The sequence below is a fragment of the Cydia pomonella genome, chromosome 24 (genome assembly GCF_033807575.1).
Source record: "Cydia pomonella isolate Wapato2018A chromosome 24, ilCydPomo1, whole genome shotgun sequence".
NCBI classification, from domain to species: Eukaryota; Metazoa; Arthropoda; class Insecta; order Lepidoptera; family Tortricidae; genus Cydia; species Cydia pomonella.
Window position 1 is genome coordinate 12,750,005 of NC_084726.1, and position 20,248 is coordinate 12,770,252.

Here is a 20,248-nt window from a genome sequence, read left to right on the forward strand (position 1 = left end):
TGATGGCGACTGTAGTAAGGTAAATAAGAATAATACGCCAGGCTGTAGGTGAAAATAACATTTTATTCTTAATTAAACTATTGGACTAAAATGCTTGTTATCAAAGAGAAAATGCGTTTTTTAAACTAAAGAATGCTTCTTATTAAACTAAAAACTTTCTTGCTCCTAATGTGGCATTTCTCATATTCTTGCATCACCTATCCCGTTCCTATCGTTTGTATATTTTTAAATACTTTTTCACTTCTGTAACCTTCTCCAGAAAGTCAAATGGCGTAATCAAACCCTCCTCCAACGCAGTCAACAGCTTAGTATATTCAGTGTCGAATTTTATATCAACCTTTTTTCTGTTGTTGACGTTGAAAATGTTTTTACACAGTTTAATGTCTTGGATTTTGGATTCTTCGCGTATTTTTTGCAAGAAATAAACAAATGTGGGCTTTCGGGCCACTCGACTATTCAATCTTCTATGCCAAGCTTCGACACTGTTCGTCGTGCGATGTCTTTCCTTGGCACAGCTTATCATGGGTAATGAAAGCCATTGCTTGTTTACATACCAATGGAAATCCCGCATTTCGTCCGTATCAGGTGTTATTTGTATAATATTAATCCAAGCGTCGGCTATACAAGCGGTGGGAATCAATGGTAAATTCGCGGTCAATCTGACAGCGTGGCGTCCTTCCTTTGTTGATGTGAGATTCATTTCTTCACCCTTATCCCATACATTTTTGTTAAAATGGAAGTAGCATCCAGTCAACTTAGCTTGAGGGAATACCATTCTGAACGCTTTGTATTGGCCTACTTCGTAGTCACATTTGAAAAAGTCTATGTCAAGCGATAATTCTCTTTTAAGTGCCTCAAACAATCTGATATATGTTCTTTTTGTTTTGTCAGGGAGGAGGGCATAGACAACTGGAACAATATTCGTATGGTTTTCGTTACTTCCAATATCCAATTGTAACGTGAAAAGTTGTTTGAAGGGTTTGGGAACTCTTTTGAAGGTGGAGTCTCCCAAAAACTGTTTGCCCTTAATGTTTTTTATTGTATTTTGACTTTTTTTGGTACAAAATACTAATATTTTGTCATTATTGTCTCCATCACACCATACCAAAAAGTCTGTGGCCAAAATTTCAGGTACTTCGACGTCATTTAAATTTAGGGGGTTGGTTTTTTGTAAATTTAGAAATTTTCTTCGTTTTCTATTTAGTGTATCTTTTTTCGACACATACATATCCATTTCTATTATTTTTCTTTTTGACTTTTCATGTAAATTCAATTTAGTTATTTGTTCTTCAAAAATCTGTTTAACGGGGGCATAATTCTTACATACTTCTTTTTTACAGGAATCAATTATCAAATCTACTTCATTTCTAAATTTGTTTCTTCGGCAGGAATGTGGAGTTGGGGGTGTCCTCACATTGTTTCGCTGCGGGCCTAATTTTATAGATGCACTACAGTCGGCACGGTTTACGCAACGCCATAGTGTAGTGCTGTCTTTATTAGTTTTATTCAAATTGTATCTATAGCCGTCATGTAATAGCGATTTACCTCCTCTCTGGCTCTCTATAAATACCAGTTCCTGCTGTGTATGCTCTCCACTACTCGGTCCGGGATTCATAATTTATGTTAACTATTTCACATAACCATAAAATAATATTGCATTATCGCAGGAAAACAGCACATAATAGAATGTAGTTGTCATTAATCTAATCAAATACGGAATCAGTATGTAGTCTAAAGTGGCCAGTATGTTTCCGATGTAAAGGAGTTTCAATATGAATTGCAAACAGATTGATTTATTGGATACAGAGTGGACTTGGTTACTTTAAGACTGCTTGCTAATTACATCATCAGCGTTTTAAAACACTTAGTAATTATAAAATGTACTTTTTGTCGAGCACTAGTGGCGTGGCAGTAGTACGCTAGACTTTCAATCCGGAGGCCTCGGGTTCAAACCTAGTTTCTAACTTTTCGGAGCTTATGTACGAAATATCATTGATACTTACCAGTTGCTTTTCGGTGAAGGAAAACATCGTGAGGAAACCTGCATACTTCTGCGAAGAAATTCAAAGGTGTATGTGAAGTCCCCAATCCGCTCTGGGCAAGCGTGGGGACTATTGCCCAAACCCTCTCATGCATGAGAGGAGGCCTGTGCCCACTTGCCCAGCAGTGGGACGTAGGTATATAGGCTGAGCAGGAGGAGGTACTTTTAGAACAGTGGCTATTTAGACCAGTTGCTACATAGACGAGCTGCTTTTTAGACCAGATGCTACATAGACGAGCTGTTTTTTAGACAACATGCTACGTAGACGAGCTGCTTTTTAGACCAGATGCTACATAGACGAGCTGTTATTTAGACGATTTGATTTTTAGACCACCTGCTTTTTAGACCAGATGCAATATAGACGAGCTGCTTTTTAGACCAGATGCTACATAGACCAGCTGCTTTTTAGACGAAACGATACTAACCCGAATACAGCGTATATCCATTCTTACTATCTCTACTATAATACGTATTATAAAGCGATAGAGTCAGACCAAGATAAATTGGCAGCAATTTTGATAGCTCGGATAAGCACAAATGTGGTATCTCAATTTTTTTTAGGGTTCCGTAGTCAACTATAATTTCCTACGTCCCTTATAGTTTCGCCATGTCCGTCTGTCTGTCTGTCTGTCCGAGGCTTTGCTCCGTGGTCGTTAGTGCTAGAAAGCTGAAATTTGGCATGGATATATATATCAATAAGCCTATAAAGTCGTACAATAAAATCTAAAAATTTATTTATTTTTAGGGTACCTCCCCTACACGTAAAGTGGGGGTGAAAACTTTTTTTTGCTTCAACCCTACAGTGTGGGATATCGTTTGAAAGGTCTTTCAAAACTAATAAGGGTCTTCAACAAACATTTCTTGATAAAGTGAATATATTCGGAGATAATTGCTCCGAAAGAAAAAAAAATGTGTCCCCCCCTCTAATTTTTGAACCATAGGTCCAAAAAATATGAAAAAATCTTGAAAGTAAAGCTTAAGAAAGACATTAAATGAAAACTTTAGCGGATATGATGAGTTCAGCTGTTTTTGAGTTATCGCAAAAAGCCTTCATAGTAAAAACACGTACACCCACAGTTCATCCCTTGGTTAACAATCTACCATACTTTAAGCTCCAGTTTAGCTTATTGTGACGGAAGAGTAACTACGGAACCCTACTCTGAGCATGGGCCGACATGCTCTTGACCGGTTTTTATATTTATATTAATACAGCCCGGCAGCTTGAGCATATTATGCTCGCTTAAGTCTTTACTTACGGTGGCGTCGTTGATCGGGTCGCCACTTTCCCGAATGAAGGTTGAGGGAGGCGATGGCTGAGATACACGTCATACTCGTGAACGGGTGCTGTTTGTGGAGACCGGTCTGTTTAAGCTTACACGGGCTACATATTATGTTATAAGTATGTAACTTTACTTTTGAGTGGCATTAACGTGAGACACTTCATTCGGTTCTTGTCTGGTTTAATTTCCTGTCTGTTTTATATAAGAATTCAAGCCTTGGAGACCCTCTACATCTCTAAGGATAACTTAATGATTGTTTTTTTATATTTTATCTCTGACACTTAGAGACTGAGAAGCGGTGGTGGCCGAATGGATATGACGTCCGACTTTCAATCCGGAGGTCGCGGGTTCAAATCCTGGCTCGTACCAATGAGTTTTTCGGAACTTATGTACGAAATATCATTTGATATTTACCACTAGTTTTTCGGTGAAGGAAAACATCGTGAGGAAACCTGCATACATCTGCGAAGAAATTCAAAGGTGCATTGTATGTGAAGTCCCCAATCCGCATTGGGCTAGCGTGGGGACTATAGCCCGAGCCCTCTCGCGCATGAGAGGAGGCCTGTGCCCAGCAGTGGGACGTATATAGGCTGAATTGTTATTATTACTTAGAGACTTATATACAATTTGACATTTAGAGACAGTATACGTCTCTAATAAATTATCTATTATTTCATCGATTCCATATTTGTAACTGTAATTTGTAATAATTTGGCCTCATTGCTGAATAAATGTTTGATATTTGAGCGCAAGTGTTATTTTAAATATCAAATCTATGAAATTATGACGTTTACTTAACACTTGCACAGGCTGAGCTATCAAAATCGTTGCCAACTTAGCTTGGTCTGACTCTAGTAAATGTGTCTGTCTGTCTGTTACCTTTTCCAGCTTAAATCGCTAAACCGAAGTTGAAAATTGGTATACGGTATGGTGCGTGCCCCCGCGCTCCGTACACCCGCGCCAGCTAGCGGACACCTTGATAAACAAAGAGGGTGTCTCTCTTTCACTCTTCCATTTCAGAGTTCGATTTTCGATATTCATAAGCCTTCAGATGGTTTTATCGCTAAGCAATCTCTCCTAGACAACCTTCTAACTGTACAATTCTTCCACAGACAAGGCCCAATCGTCTTCCCCAACGACGCTCCTCCACCGCCGCGACCACCTCTAATTGTGACGTCACGGCCTCTCACCGAATCTATAGCCAGGACTGAGCTTAACAACTCTGTAGCCGAGCAGAGCCGGGTGCACTACCAGTATGATTATGAGGTAAGAAAAAAATTTATAATTAATAGGAAATCAATCAGGCGTTACTTTGCGGAAATCATACCAGACGCAGGACGCCAGACCGTAACATCTCCAGAGTCCAGATACTTGAAAGAAGAAAGAGAGAAAGAAAATACATTTATTTAACGCCACAACATTGACGACCGGTTTGGCCTAGTGGGTAGTGACCCTGCCTACGAAGCTGATGGTCCCGAGTTCAAATCCTGGTAAGGGCATTTATTCGTGTGATGAGCATGAATATTTGTTCCTGAGTCATGGGTGTTTTCTATCTATTTAAGTATTTATAAATATTTATATATTATATCGTTGTCTAAGTACCCTCAACACAAGCCTTATTGAGCTTACTGTGGGACTTAGTCAATTTGTGTAATAATGTCCTATAATATTTATTTTTTATTTATTTATTTACAACACATTACATTTGGAAAAAGAAGAACATACAGAGAAAGAAAAACATTGGACGCTAAAATAGGATCCCCACTCAGCATAATGCCGCGGCAATCCGTGGCGCTAGTTTTCAGTGGGGACCTTAGTGGCGGCACATACGTCAACGAAACAGAAAACAGACAAAAAAACAGACATAAAAAGGAACACACAAAAAAAATACATACTAAAAAACATACTACCTACCAAAAACTTTTTTGCTACTGTACATTACTAAGATCGAAATTGAAAACACTTATTTCACGAATCAGCAAAGTTACAAATATACATTATTTTATTTTATATTTCACAATTAACAATTAGTAAAAACTAAACTATAAAACTTAAAACCTAGATCTAAAAATAAATAAAACTAGTCTTAAAATAAAATAAAACTATCCCCCTGCGGCATGGTGCCGTAGATGCTAGCAGCATTTCTTCGCTGTATCGCAAGACCAATTCTTTGAGCGAGGAAGCTGCCAGCTCTGCGGTCACCGGTGATCTCTCTAATCCTTTTAGGAAGTTCAGCAAAGTAGTATTCTTGAGTTAATAAAAAATATACTTATATCTGCATCCCAATGTGCACAGGCCTTGCATGCTCGATATTGGGCCCCTGAGCGTTGGGGCCTTTGTACACGCCAGAACCTTTGCACTGCACTGCTATTATGACGTCACTAGAGACACCCGCCTTTTTGGCGCATACCTTTATCGTTTTTTCAAACAATTTTTCTTTGCATAGGCATAGAGCGATATTATTTTCGGGAAATAAAAATACCAAGTTGGCTATCGAAGCTATACGAACATTTATAAATATATTTAAAAAAAATAGCCTATTGCACTACAGTTAAGTCATGTACTATGTATGTGATAAATGAAACTGAAGTAATACTAATTCGCTACAAATGTAACCTTCAGCGCTTGATCGATAGCATTTGTAATTACAAACAATGGTGCTAATACAAGCAGGTGCGTACAATGCGCGGCGATCAATCATTGAGCAGATGGAAAATACACACGAAACGTTCCTTGGGTTGGGCCGCTAAAGCTGCGTCAAGTTAAACAAGTTTTATTTTATTTTATTATTTATTTCTGAAATAAAGCGCTGGTGGCCTAGCTGTAAGAGCGTGCGACTTGCGCCTCATTCCCGGAGGGGTAGGCAGAGACCACGGATTTCCACTTACTACGATCCTGACATACCTCTTTCGCTTCCTTCACTTTCATAACATTCCTCATACACGCTCGCCGGTTTAGGGTGCTCTTGACCTAGTCTTTCTTCAGGATTTCCCCGATTTGATCAGAGAAAGTCCGCCGAGGTCTACCCCTTCCAGCTCCCTCTTCTACTTCTCCCTTATACACTCTCTTTGCTAACCTTCTTTCACTCAAAATCTTTAAAGTGCTTTAGTAACGTTTTATTATATTAAGTAAACGCGGTGGTGGCCGTGTGGATATGACGTCCGACTTTCAATCGGGAGGTCGCGGCTTCAAACCCCGGCTCGCACCAATGAGTTTTTCGGAACTTATGTACGAAAATATCATTTGATATTTAACAGTCGCTTTTCGGTGAAGGAAAACATCGTGAGGAAACCGGACTAATCCCAACAATGCCTAGTTTACGCTCTGGGTTGGAAGGTCAGATGGCAGTCGCTTTCGTAAAAACTAGTGCCTATGCCAAATCTTGGGATTCGTTCTCAAGCGGACCCCAGGCTCCCATGAGCCGTGGCAAAATGCCGGGACAAGGCGAGGAAGAAGAAGAGATTTATTGCTGAAATAAACTCTAACAATACATGTTAATTGTACTGGAGGATATAAACATAAAGTAATTTATATCTAGAGCAGTGGTAACCATATCACTAGTGGATGGAACTTGAAGTCGTGATAGAGTCCAAGTAACGGCTGCTAATCGCTAAGAAATTGCGATTCAGTGCTGTAAAATATATCTGCTGTCGCTGTCCAGTTGAGAAGAGTTAAGGCATGGTGTAGTGGAGAGTTAGATAAAGCATGAGTTGGTGCCGCCGGGATAGCATATATTTGTCGACGGAGACGGAATTCTATGCCAGTGTTAGGATGCAATTTATGTGAAATGAGAGACAAAAAGGAAGGGTTAGTACAGTCAGCGTCAGATACTTTGTAGCAACCAAAGTAGCCAAATAGTTCGGTACACCATATATTTAGTATGGTGTACCGAACTATTTGGCTACTTTGACTGCTACAAAGTATTTGACGCTGACTGTACATAGTTTGGACACGTAGGAACTTTACGAGTATAAGGGACATATTCATTCTGCACTCAAGTGAAGTATAGTTTACCATTCCTTGTTCATGAAGAGTAGGGTAAAGATTTGGATAGTATCCATAGAGTTTACGGAAAAGGAAGCGTACGAATGATTTTTGCACCCTCTCTATCATAAGGGTGTACTGAAGTTCCCATATAGGAGTCAGAGGTGTAGGGTTAGAGCCGGTGTAGCTTCATTTGACATTCATAAGCACATTGTAATATGCCTAGTTGAATAATAAAATATCTTTATCTTTAACGCACTTGCAACCGCTCTGCCGGGCTAGCACATGATTGGCGCGAGAGTATCTCGCGGCGAAATAGACTACCCGTTCTCTTTAATTAACATAGTTAGAAATAGACGGGTAGTCTATCTCGCCGCGAGATACTCTCGCGCCAATCATGTGCTACGCCTACTGGTGTGGCAGGTGTCCACGGGCAACGGTAATTGTTTGCTTTCATGCGACTCGTATGTTCGTTAGCCTCCTATATAATAAAGAAACGATCCGCTTGATGGTAAACAGTCACCGTAGCCTATGTCCGCCTGTAACTCCAGAAGAGTGACATGAGCGTTGCTGACCCTAACACGCCGCTCCTCTCTGAGCTCTGGCAACCTTACTCACCAGCAGGAACACAGCACTATGAATAGGGTTAGTCCCCAGTTGGGCTCTGCTCTAGACCTGGAATGACATCCGCTGTGCTGTGCCCTTCCACACAAAGCGAGATGACATTTACAATGCCCATACCTCTATTTTAGACGTAGTTTAAGGACATACCCGGGTCCAAAACCTACATACTTTTTGACGTAATGATATCATCCTAACTTGAACTTCATCCTAGAACCCCGAATTCTCTTTCCGCTCCTCTTATGGCCCGACACAGTCTCTTGCTAAGCAGCAAGTCACCATGAACGGCCCACATCACAAGCATTGTTCCGTAAAACACACGTTTTTCTGTGCCTGGGAACCGGGCTAAGATACGTGAGATATTATGCTTATGTTATATGTTTATGTTTATTTATTTGGATATAAAAGTACTAGAGTCAGACCAAGATAAGTTAGCAGCGATAGACAGTGCAAGTGTTAATTTAAACTTCAAATAACTTTTATGACTATTGCTAACAAATATGATAGCCCAATTCTCGCTCATTGGATTGGGCAAATTAAAGGGGTAGCAACTAGCCCATATTGAGGGATTAATTAAGCAATGTGAAATGTGCCTATAACACTAACCTTTAGTTTTAAGTTTGTTTGTTTTGTTTTCACATAATACTAACAACTACGAAGCCTGATCTTCGAAATAAATATATTTTATTTATATTTATTTATTTATTATGAAATTGTGACGTTAACTAAAACTTCCACACTGGGCTGTGAAAATCGCTGCCAACTTATCTTGGTCTGACTCTAAGTAAGTATAAGTAGCGGAAGGATAGAATAGCTTTGCGACCCTTACGAAATAATGGTAATTTTTCTATGAAATTACATTTTTGGAGAAAAGGGTTTTGCTTTTTTTTAATTAAAAAAAAGGAAAATTATATAAACCTAGTTTTTCATTGTGTTAACAACATACCAAAAGTCATGGAGAATGGAAGATATTTAGAAGTGGAAAAACGTTTTCTCTTCTTGTATGGACGAGTACGGTCACGTATGAAAATATCGATACGAAAAAAGCGGCAAAATATGTATACACGACTTTATTGCCTATACATATATTAAGGTAGTGTATATATATTTTTGGCACATTTTTTGTACCGATATTTTCAGACGTGACTGTACGTGATATACTTCACTTTTAATTTGCATGAGGTGTTTGAAATTTGCCTCGAGCCCCGAGGGTTTCATAATTCTTATTAAATAAATAATAAATAAATAAATATTATAGGACATTATTACACAAATTGACTAAGTCCCACAGTAAGCTCAATAGACAACGATATATATATAATATATAGATATTTATAAAATACTTAAATACATAGAAAACACCCATGACTCAGGAATAAATATCCATGCTCATCACACAAATAAATGCCCTTACCAGGATTTGAACCCGGGACCATCAGCTTCGTAGGCAGGGTCACTATCCACTAGGCCAAACCGGTCGTCAAATATTATTAGGTTATTGTGAGTATGAATGCATATAATTCGCTACCGACTATTCGATGACCGGTCTGGCCTAGTGGGTATAGTATCCTTGCCTATGAAGGCCATGGTTCCAATCCCGGCAAGTTCATTTATTTGTGTGATGAACACAGATATTTGTTCCCGAGTCATGGGTGTTTTCTATGTACCTATATAAGTATGTATTTATCTATATACGTATGTATATAGTCGCCTAGTACCCATAATACAAGATTTGCTTAGTTAGGGACTAGGACGACTTGTGTAAAAAAAACACACAATTTTCATTGTTGTTTTTGTTAAGTATTTGGAAGACTGTATCAAATTTCACCATATTTTAATTTAGAAACATACTTTAACTTAATCTGAAATGATTTTCTCACATTTTTACAATATCGCACTTAAATTAAGATTTTTTTTTTTTTTTTTTTCAGCAAGAGCAACCCACTCTGCCGCCCATCTACAGGGCGATATCAGATCACGCCAACAAGAATCTACGGCAGCTGCAGAAAATACCTACTCACAACAGTAATTATAAGGTAAAATCCCTAAAACTAAGGATTTAAATGCAAACAAACATATCAAGGAAAGTGACAGATATCAGCAGCGGAGTTATGGAAGATAGAGGCAAGGAACAGAATCTCCATATACCAAAAGTGTCCGACAAAAAACCATAAATAGGTGGCGCTACAATACCTAGAATACTTGAGAAAATAATCTAATCATAGACAGCGCACTTCATTCCGTCAATAACGCCGAGGTTCTCAGCTACTCTAGCGCTACTCTGGAGAGATTGGAACTATTATTTATAGCTGACAGCTGGACACTTTTGCAACAGTTCTGCCTAAGAAGATTCCGTTCCTTCCATAAGCGGAGGGTTGTCGTTGAGATTCAAGATGGCGAAGACGTCTCGAGAATTTTTTTTCTGTGTTTTGCTCAATAATGTTGTTTAAAGTGTAATATTGACAGCTTATTATGCAGTGAACTATCGTGGAAGTGTGCAGCTAATGAAAAACTAATCTTGAAACGCGTTTAACCATGTTTTAATCAACAGCCGGCAATCCATCGTGGCTTTTAAAGTCCAGCTATCTCTTTACTAAAAGCAACTACCGAACAACGTCATGCTCTACGAGCACACTTAAAAGTTACTACTGAACAACGACAATTGACATTAGCAAAATCATCATAGATTTGAGGGAGGCCATACGCAAAATTTCAACTCAATCGGATATCAGGAAGTCGTCGAAAAATGGTTTGCAAGATTTGAAAAAAAGAAGTTAGTTACATTTTTTTATACTACGTCGGTGGCAAACAAGCATACGGCCTACCTGATGGTAAGCAGTCTCCGTAGCCTATGTACACCTGCAACTCCAGAGGAGTTACATGGAGTTACATTATACGAACATGTCAAATAAAATAAAAGCTTGTAACAACTTTTAGTATTTAACTTTGAGTAGTGTTATTGTAAGTATTAAGTAAAAAAGTAAAGATAATAATATTTTAAATGATAATTTCTAGATCAAGGAACCGGACTACCCAAGACAATACGAAAGCAATAACGTGAACGATGATGACAACAATGATTATAATCAAGTAAGTTTCAGAGCTTATAACCTACTTGTCAAAACGTTGGAATTAAAATAAAACAAATCAATTCAAGATGGACTTGATGAATACTATTCAATAAAAAATAAGAATTCTTCACTTAACCATCAATCATTATTTTAATTATAATAAACACAAATGGGTGGAAAAACAATTAATAACTTAAATTAAAAACTTATAAATAAAAAAATTGTCCCAGATCGAGACCGCTTGGCAGGGTGCCCAGAAGGCTGGCTGCATTGCCCCTCTGGATAGCAATGCTTATCCGCTGGGCGAAGTAACCATCTTATTCTATATAAATAATGATTTCATCGCTTCCAGGCTCAAAACTACGCGTTCTCCTATATAGTACGAGATCAGAAAACCGGCGATGACTTCTCCCATTCCCAACACAGTAGCGGTTCAGCCACCAACGGAGAATACCGGGTTCGACTTCCCGACGGTCGCATGCAGATCGTCTCGTACACAGCTGATGAGAACGGGTACAAGGCTGATGTCAGATATGATGATGAGAAACCTTCTGGAATTAGTGATTATAGAAATTATAACAATCGTGAGCATAAACAGAACTATGCAAGCAATCAGAGACATTATGCTAATAAAAATGATTTTGATACGAGCAATCAAATAAATTATGAGAATCAAAATAATTACGACAGGAATAATATTGATAATTATATTAACAATGTAGATTATAATGCTCGTTATGATTATAAAGACTCTGTTAAAAGAGTTAATGATGTAGATAATAATTATAATGTCGATACAAAACCAGTGACAGAAGATCATTCATCTAAAGAGGATTACCAATATAATGATCAACAATCTAAAGACTACTATGGCAATGATTATTCATTAGAATATGAAGATAAGTATAATAACTTCGATCCTCATAAGAGCAAATTCACCGCTTTTTCTGGACCTAAAAATCCCAAATTTGTACCTAAAAAGACTTACAGTACAGCATCTACAGTTGTACCTTCATATGAAGAATTGAGACCACTTTTCATTCAAAAGAAGCCGTTTAAATCACCGTCAAATAATGAGTATTTATACTCGAAAATACCAATTGAAATTAGCGTACCTTCGACAACACCTAGTCCATACTTTGACGCAACCACAGAACGAGTAGTTATCATAGGTACATCAAAACCTAATTTGTACACAAATATTAGAAGTAGTATAGGTCCAAGTTTTATACCTGTTACGCCTGTTCCAAAATACGTGAGTCCAGTAGTGACAACGCCTAAAAGTTTTTTGGCGTCTACGATCGCTTCTATTGTGAATTTGAAGAAAAATATCGACTTCTCAGGAGCAAAACCAGTTCTGACTAATACTTTTATTGATAAGATTAATAAGTATTTAAGTTATACTGTATAACTAAATTATTATTTCAAATTAATTTAGTAAGATTAAATGCATTAAAAGGTGTTTCATAAATGGAGGACTCGGTCTTTTAACGATTCCGGTTTGTTACAGCCAAATGTCATAATGTCATTTTACCCATTTGACTAAATCCCAAATTGTTTTAGTTCCAAAAAGCCTAAATTCCCAAATTGACTTGTTTTCAATACAATCAAATGTCATAATAACATTTACACATTACATCCGATATTCAAAATGTATAGTTGGTAAAATGAACAATAACTTCAAATACCGAATTATTATTAAGACTGAAAGTGAAAATGCATAAGATTCATAATTACCAAAATTCAAACTTGCCCAAACATCATAATGACACTTTCTCATAATACCTAAAATTTTAACCACGCAGTATTTTTAGTGTTACGTATTTATAAATGTAAATAATTATGAAATAAAACTATGGAAACGGATTATATCGCGTATAATTATAATCCGTTTCCATAGTTTTATTTCATGAGAAACTATCGCGGTAACCGAAGACAATATTATGTAAATAATTAGTTCACTTTATCAGAATTGGTTTAGCAATTTATAACTACTATGCTTTTGTAAACGAAAACCTATACCACAAAACTTTACAAGCATACAATTTCAACTATATTATCAAATTTAACTATGGGAAATCAGGGACTGAAAAACCTCAAAAGCCGGTAACCTAAAATAAAGGTATCAATTGAATAGTTATCCGTAACGGTACCCGAATAAAACTGCAATAGACCGGTTACCTAAAATAAAGGTATCCATCGAAAAATACTGAGTTAAAAATAAAGAAAATAATTGCGTAATTGTTGATTTATTAATGTTTGTGAACAACCAACAAAACCAACCCGTATTTTGAAAAGGGAGGATACTATTGTAAGATAAGTAAAAAAAAAAATAGAACACGAGTCAGACTCGCACTTTGCCGGTTTTCACCGATAGTGTAATTTAAAAGAAAAAAATTGACAAAAATGTTTATTGAAATAAATAAACTTACAAGAATTTAAACTTACATCTAAAAGTTACATTCGTTTCCTTTGTAATTGTATTTTTACTTAAATACGTGTCACAAATTAAAATCAACAACAAGTACAACAACATAACAGAACACTTCTTTGCTAAAATATAGCAGGCACCTTAGAACAGTGTCGTTTGCATACTTATTGGTTCTTGTAGTAGGGCTCCTGGGCATTAAAAATCATATTGCCAAGCTGAAGAAGTCATACTGCGTTCTTATAATAATGGAAATGACACTGTTCTATGGTTCCGGCTTTAAAAAAATAAATACCTAATTACGAGTAGCTTTTATGAATGCATCCTTTAATAATTATACCCACTATACTGCTACTGTTTAATATTTAATGAAAACGTTGTCTTACTGCACACATATTTTTCAAGAACTCTACTGCAGTTATAAATCCGTCGTTTAAATCTTTCAGGTGAAAGCGATATTGATTGTCAAAAAGAATATCTTTCCGTTTTCTAGTCATGGTCGAGAATAGCGAATTAATTATTCTTGTGTTTTGATATCTTGCCTCTACTCTCAACCTGTGTACAAACCGAATCAAAGTTGGTTTGTAAGGCATACGGTGGTTAAGGCGGTTATGCCAACCTTCAATCGGGTTATCCGTCCGGTGTTTGTCTTGAGCACAACTCAACATTGATGGACCTAACCTTATCCACTGTCTCTGCATGTAGCCTATAAACAATTCCATTTCATCGGTTCCTGGTGCGATTTCAATTATGTTGAGCCAGCAATTGTTAATCTCTGTTTCTGGTAGTAGAGACAAATTCGCACACATCTCAATAATCTCGCGGCTTTCTGCTGTTGTGTTAGCCTTGAACTTTCTGGCGTTCTTCCTTACAGCACGAGAAAAATGGAAGTAACAGCCTGTTAAACGGACATTCGGAAAAACAGCCTTGCATGCATTTATAATAGCAACTTCGAAATCACATTTAAAATTTCTGATTTCCAAGTTCAATTCATCTCTTAATAGTGTAAATAGTCGATAGTAAGTGTCTTGCGTCTTGTTAGGAAGCAGAGCGAAAATAATTGGCACCACATTACTCGATCTTCCATTTTTAACAAGATCAACATGTATGGAGAATAGTTGTTTAAAAGGTTTAGGTTTCCTTTTGAAGTTACCATCTCCAAAGTATTGATGGTTACCATCGGCATTGTTTATATACAGTCTGCCCGTAGGTGTTGCAAAGATTAATATTTTCTCTTCTGTTCCGTCTTCGATTGCTAAGAAATCTTTTTTAAGCATTTCAGGAATTTTAACATCCCGTAAATTTAAAAAATCAGTTTTGTGCTGCCCTAAGAATTTCTTCCTCGCTCTGTATAAAGCACTCCTTTTTTCTTTGTATGAACACATAACAAAACTCTGATCAGTCTCGACAATTTCCGTCACAGCTTCCTCAAATATTTGTTTTACAGGTGACATTCGTTCACACACAGCTTTTTTGCACGAATCCATCACAACATCCCTAATGTTCTCATTATGGTGAGAATTGCAAATATGTGCACTTTCGCGGAGCACTGCATCTTTATGAGAATTCAATGTGACCGATGCATTGCATTCTGGGCGATTGATGCATCGCCACATACTAGTGTTATTTTTGTTGGTGTAACCGAAATTATATTTGTGCCCATCGTACACAAGAGCTGGGCGACCTTTTTGATTATTTATAAAAATCAAATCTATATTGTTCTCCATTGTGAAATATCTCGATTGTAATAATGTTCAGGCGAAAGGAATTAATTGCAATTGTCATTATCTGTCTTTCTAAAGCACTTCATTTTCAAGTGGCCAGTAACAACATCAGTATGTACTCGTACCTCCAAGCAGTCTTACTTAATGAAATCTCGATTGTAAATGTTTTGGGTACCTATACATTTTCCTTACTAAATATGATATTAAAAAATTAACATACAGTGAGACTGAAAATCTCCTCACTATAATTTCTTAGGCAAAGGCAACTAGCTAAATATTTAATTTAAAGTTTATTTCTTAATTTGGTACTGTTTTTGTAACTGTATATAGCTAATAATTAGTCTTATGTTAACTTTTTGCTGTTACACGACCTAAAAACATTATTTCGACATCGATTTTGGACGAACTCTAGCCCCTAAGGCACAGGTTTTTTACCTAGTTTAGGGGTCAATAGTTTGACTACTGAATACTGACATGTTTGTACAAACTTCTTGTGTACTGTGTTATCATGTAACTCTTCTTTTATGTACAATAAAAAGTTATTTATTTATTATTTATTATATTATTATGTCTTTCCCATCACGGAACAATGGTGTTCCGGACCTTTGGGAGGCGTGCGCGGAGCCGAAGCCAACACGTAGAGGCCCTTTTGACACTTTAATGAAATGTAAGGTTTTTTTATTGTTTTTATAGCTACGTGTTAGATTTGGGATGTATAATCGGTGAGTATCTGGTTATTATGTTCAATTTTGAACAGTTTTTGCCCCTTGCAACGTGTGTGTTTCTATTGGCCGACTTATAATTCGTCGATCGAGACTCAAAAGTAATTAAGAACAATTTTTAATATTTTAAAGTGACTCCTCTAATGTGGTAATACCCAGTAGTTACCACCAAGTTTTTACCAGTGGTGACTACTGGGAAGAAACCCCAGGAGTTACCACCAAAATATTGTGATGGTTCAAAATTAAGTGGTAAAAGGTGGAGAAAAAATCCACCGCCACTGGTAAAAACTAGGTGGTAACGTTGCTTATAAATGTCCTTGGGCAATGATACGAGTAACTGTTTTGCATCAGCTGGTCCGTCTGCTTTTTGCTAACTATTACAAAAAAAAAAACTCATTTACATAGCCCTAACGGGAATGTACCTAATTTTAGCCATCCTGCATAAAGATTAAATTTCATTAAAGTGTCAAAAGGGTTTGACACTTTAATGAAATGTAAGGGGTACACCGAGCGGATGCTGTCCTTGCCCGTGTCATGGGACGCACGCAGAGACAGCACCCGCCAGGGTGTAAGAGACTATTGGAAGTTGATGGAATCTAAAATGAACTGGGTTATTGGGTGAGAGCGATGGACTAAGTACTAGGCTATGTGATAAAAAACTGGACGCCTGCCTAATAAAATGGTATACAATCTTATTTCCGGCAGACGGTGACTTGCCTCCACAAAATGGGCCCCCACAAAAAAGCGACATCAAAGATCGCTCAAGGGCAACACCGGTGTGAAGGCTCAGGGTGTCGAGAGGTGTACACCGCTTTCTACCCAGTGGCTGTTAACAGCCACTGTGCCAAGTCGCGTCTTATGCAAATTTTCACTTCCACCATGGAGCGTATAGCTCTAACGACTCCACTCTGGACGGCCAACTAAGACAAGCCAGAGGTAGAGAATCCTGTCCAACCCACCTTCCTACGGGTAACAGAACTCCCCAGGAGTACTCGGGTACGTGGGGTCGCTACTCCCCAACAGCTCGCCACAAGCTGCCCTGCGTTGACTGATTGCACTGGAAAACCAGTGGGCGATGGGGATATTATTATTATAATTAATTTAATTACTCATTGCTTAAAAACTGAAAACTTGATCATAATTTTAAATATTTTCCATAGATACTGTGTTTTAGAATTTTTTGACAATGTGACGTTTTTGCATCTAGTTCATTTGATTTTTAGACATTTTGGGAAATAGTTTAATTAAAAAATCATCAAAACACGATCAAGACAAGTTTTACACATTTTGGGAAATGGTAGAATTGAAAATTTATCAAAACGCGATAGAGTTTAAATGAGTTATAGTCATATTAAGAATACGGTAATTTAAGAAGTAGGCGTAAGTCATTTCGAGCTTTAGACATTATGAGAATAATCTGTTTTGATATTCTGACATTCTAGAAACACGTTATTATGATATTTGGCTGTAACGAACCGGAATCAGTTATGATTTGAAATAAGTGTCTAAAAGTAGGTATCAAGTATTTGTACTCGATATTAAGAAAAAATACTTGATATTTATTTACCTGAAGCACTAAGTATTACCAAATAAAATTACTTTTAAAAATTGATATCAAAATAAGTTACCATTTTCTAAGTCTGTATTATTATAATGTACATAAATAATAACTATATTAAGCTTTAAAATAAAGTCTATTTAAAAATATATTTTTGTATTATTTATCTACTCTTCTATAAGTACACAGCTTTTGTGTCATGGGTCAAAAGATAATATGTTTTTAATATTGATTGCAAAGTAATTAGTAACTGTAAACCTTATTACATTAGTAATAAGATTTTGACAAAAAAAAAACATTTTTGGTAGTTTTTATCACTGACTATTTTCTTTCAAAAACTAATGCTCTAAGTCCATTCTAAGGAACCCAAACACATAATTAGTTTGCATTGTTTTATCACAGAGTTCCCATGGCTACCACCTGTCTCCATCATCAGATCAGCTCCATCTCATCATAATATTGCATTGTCATCCTATTTAAATATTTGTGCAAAATTTCAGCTCAGTCGAATACCGGGAAGTGGGTCAAATTTAGCTTCCAAGATGTGACCCACATCACACTAAATAACAACATGTATTTGTGTAATAATGTCCTATTATATTCATTTACATACCTACATACTAACCCCCTTATTCATAAACGTCTACTAAAGTTAACAAGCCGCTAATAATACAATACAATACAAATACTCTTTATTGCACACCTCAATACAGAAACACTATAAATAATACAACACAAAATCCCTACACCACACACAACACAACACAACAGTATAAATAATAATCGTTTGTCCCTTTCCATCATACCAACACGTCGGAAAAGGACAAACGATTATTAGCGGCTTGTCAACTTTAGTAGACGTTTATGAATAAGGGAGTAACAGGGCAAATTAAATAAAAGCTTGTAAAAAATATCGACAGTAACTTGTTCCTTTAAACGCACACATGCAATTTTTATTCGTCAAAATGAAAATTCAAGGTGGCAATCCTTTTTGTAAATCTCTTGGTGGTTCGAGGTTATATAAATCCAACTCACCCAATCCAATATTATATAGTTAATTAGCATTTATTCACTGACTTGTTTATCGTTCTTTTATGTTGAGGCAGTGTCTTACCTGAGCGAATAACTCGCGAACGCGAAGCGGCGTGGCGCGGGTTAATTCAATCTTTTGATACCTATCCGTGCGTCAAGCCTTTGATAAGTGTCCTACGTGGGCGATCTCCGAATGCCGTTGGGCCGCCGCGCCGCGAGTCATCGCCCACGTAAGCCGCTGTGTTACTTTGTCACTGTTTTTAGTTGTCACTAGTCAGGTTGTCGGGGTTCCCGACAAAGGCCTCCTCTAAAGTTTTCCAGTCCTCTTTGTTCCGAGCGGTTCTTATCCACTTTGGGACACTTAAGTCGTCATATGGGTACGAAACCTAATCCATTCGATGCAGGAAAATCTGGCGATTCCTTTGATGTGTATACCGCAATATCTCTAAAAATGTCGCTTATCTCATTTCTCCTTTCCGGTATGGAAATATAAATATTTATAAATACTTATATACATAGAAAACATCCATAACTCCGGAACAAATATCTGTGCTGATCACACAAATAAATTCCTTTACCGGGATTCGAACGTGGGACTATCGACTTCATAGGCAGGGTCACTACCGTCTAGGCCAAACTGGTCGTTAAATGTTACTAAATATTTTATTTTTTTTATTTTATTTTTTATTACTAAATATGCCTAAATGTTTTTTTTTTATCTGCCGTCTCTACTCGTCCTAATTCTAAATAATATAGTTATTATACTAAAAACTTAGTAAAGTTAGCTCCCCGTTACGTCGTGAGGAACGAAGCTCTATCTCAGATAAGACGCGGCTGTCGATTATTGCCTACGATTCTTTAGAGCTGTCCCTGTATCGATAACTTATGAATATATCGATGTATATAAAAAATACGAGCAATACGAGTAAAACAATGTAAACGGATTTATTATATCGCGAAGTCTTCCGTTGACCACGAAAACTGTAAAGGGTTCTAAAAGTCGGGATGTATTTATAGTAGGTACATTATTATACGAGTAGAGGCCATAAACGTCTACTAAAGTTGACAAGCCGCTAATAATCATTTGTCCCTTTCCATCATACCAATACGTCGGAAAGGGACAAATTATTATTTTCTCAGAAACAAATATCCGTGTTCATCACTCAAATATATGCTCTTACCAGGATTTGAACCCGGGAGCATCAGCTTCATAGGCAGGGTCACTACCCACTAGGCCAGATCGGTCGTCAAAATCTTCACTCATCACATCGGATACGTAGTATTTCCGGACCTAATTTGAAGTACCTAAGTCATGTCAATATTTCATTATTTTCATTGCAAGTTTGAGGCAAAACTCATTATATGTGATATCCGTTTATATCGTTTTAATTCATAAGTGGATATAGCGAAACCGAAGTCAATACGAATATACTTATATATTAGTCTGTCCGTTTTTCTAAGATCAAGTACGCCATAATAAACGTATGGCGAACTTGATCTTAGACAGCGGGCAGGTTATACACCCTCACAAACTTAATAAAAGAAAACAGAAGCCGTAGCCAAGATGACAATTTGTTTATCGACGAATGCCAATTCAAAACTAAAAATATATCCAGAGAAAAGTCTCGGCATCACTTCCATACATTATAGGTACTATGAGTTTAGATGTGAGCGTATATGCTCGGGAGGAGCGCGTATTTAAAAAACCATTTATCAATACCATAGATAACAGTGGGACAGTGTGTTTTTACAGAGTATATCAACATCTCATCTCATCTATTATATGG

General features: G+C 37.0%; 2 protein-coding genes across 3 annotated transcripts in view; one reads left to right on the plus strand and one right to left on the minus strand.

The window, feature by feature from the left end:
* LOC133531147 (GATA zinc finger domain-containing protein 4-like) overlaps nucleotides 1–12,472 on the plus strand; it is a 94,428-nt gene extending 81,956 nt beyond the window's left edge. Inside the window, exons 3-6 of one of the 2 annotated variants that reach the window (XM_061869276.1) lie at nucleotides 4,434–4,587; nucleotides 9,858–9,962; nucleotides 10,942–11,016; nucleotides 11,350–12,472. In XM_061869276.1, coding sequence (XP_061725260.1) covers nucleotides 4,434–4,587; nucleotides 9,858–9,962; nucleotides 10,942–11,016; nucleotides 11,350–12,408 — 1,393 coding nt within the window. In that variant the 3' untranslated portion in view covers nucleotides 12,409–12,472. Of the gene's footprint in view, nucleotides 1–4,031; nucleotides 4,588–9,857; nucleotides 9,963–10,941; nucleotides 11,017–11,349 lie in introns of those variants that run through there. The other variant, XM_061869274.1, reaches the window with a different exon arrangement.
* A 919-nt stretch (nucleotides 12,473–13,391) lies between these two features.
* Nucleotides 13,392–17,047, minus strand: LOC133531149 (uncharacterized). The gene has a single exon (XM_061869279.1). The coding sequence runs from the start codon at nucleotides 15,150–15,152 to the stop codon at nucleotides 13,791–13,793; it is 1,362 nt and encodes a 453-aa protein (XP_061725263.1). The 5' UTR covers nucleotides 15,153–17,047; the 3' UTR covers nucleotides 13,392–13,790.
* Nucleotides 17,048–20,248: the final 3,201 nt, after the last annotated feature.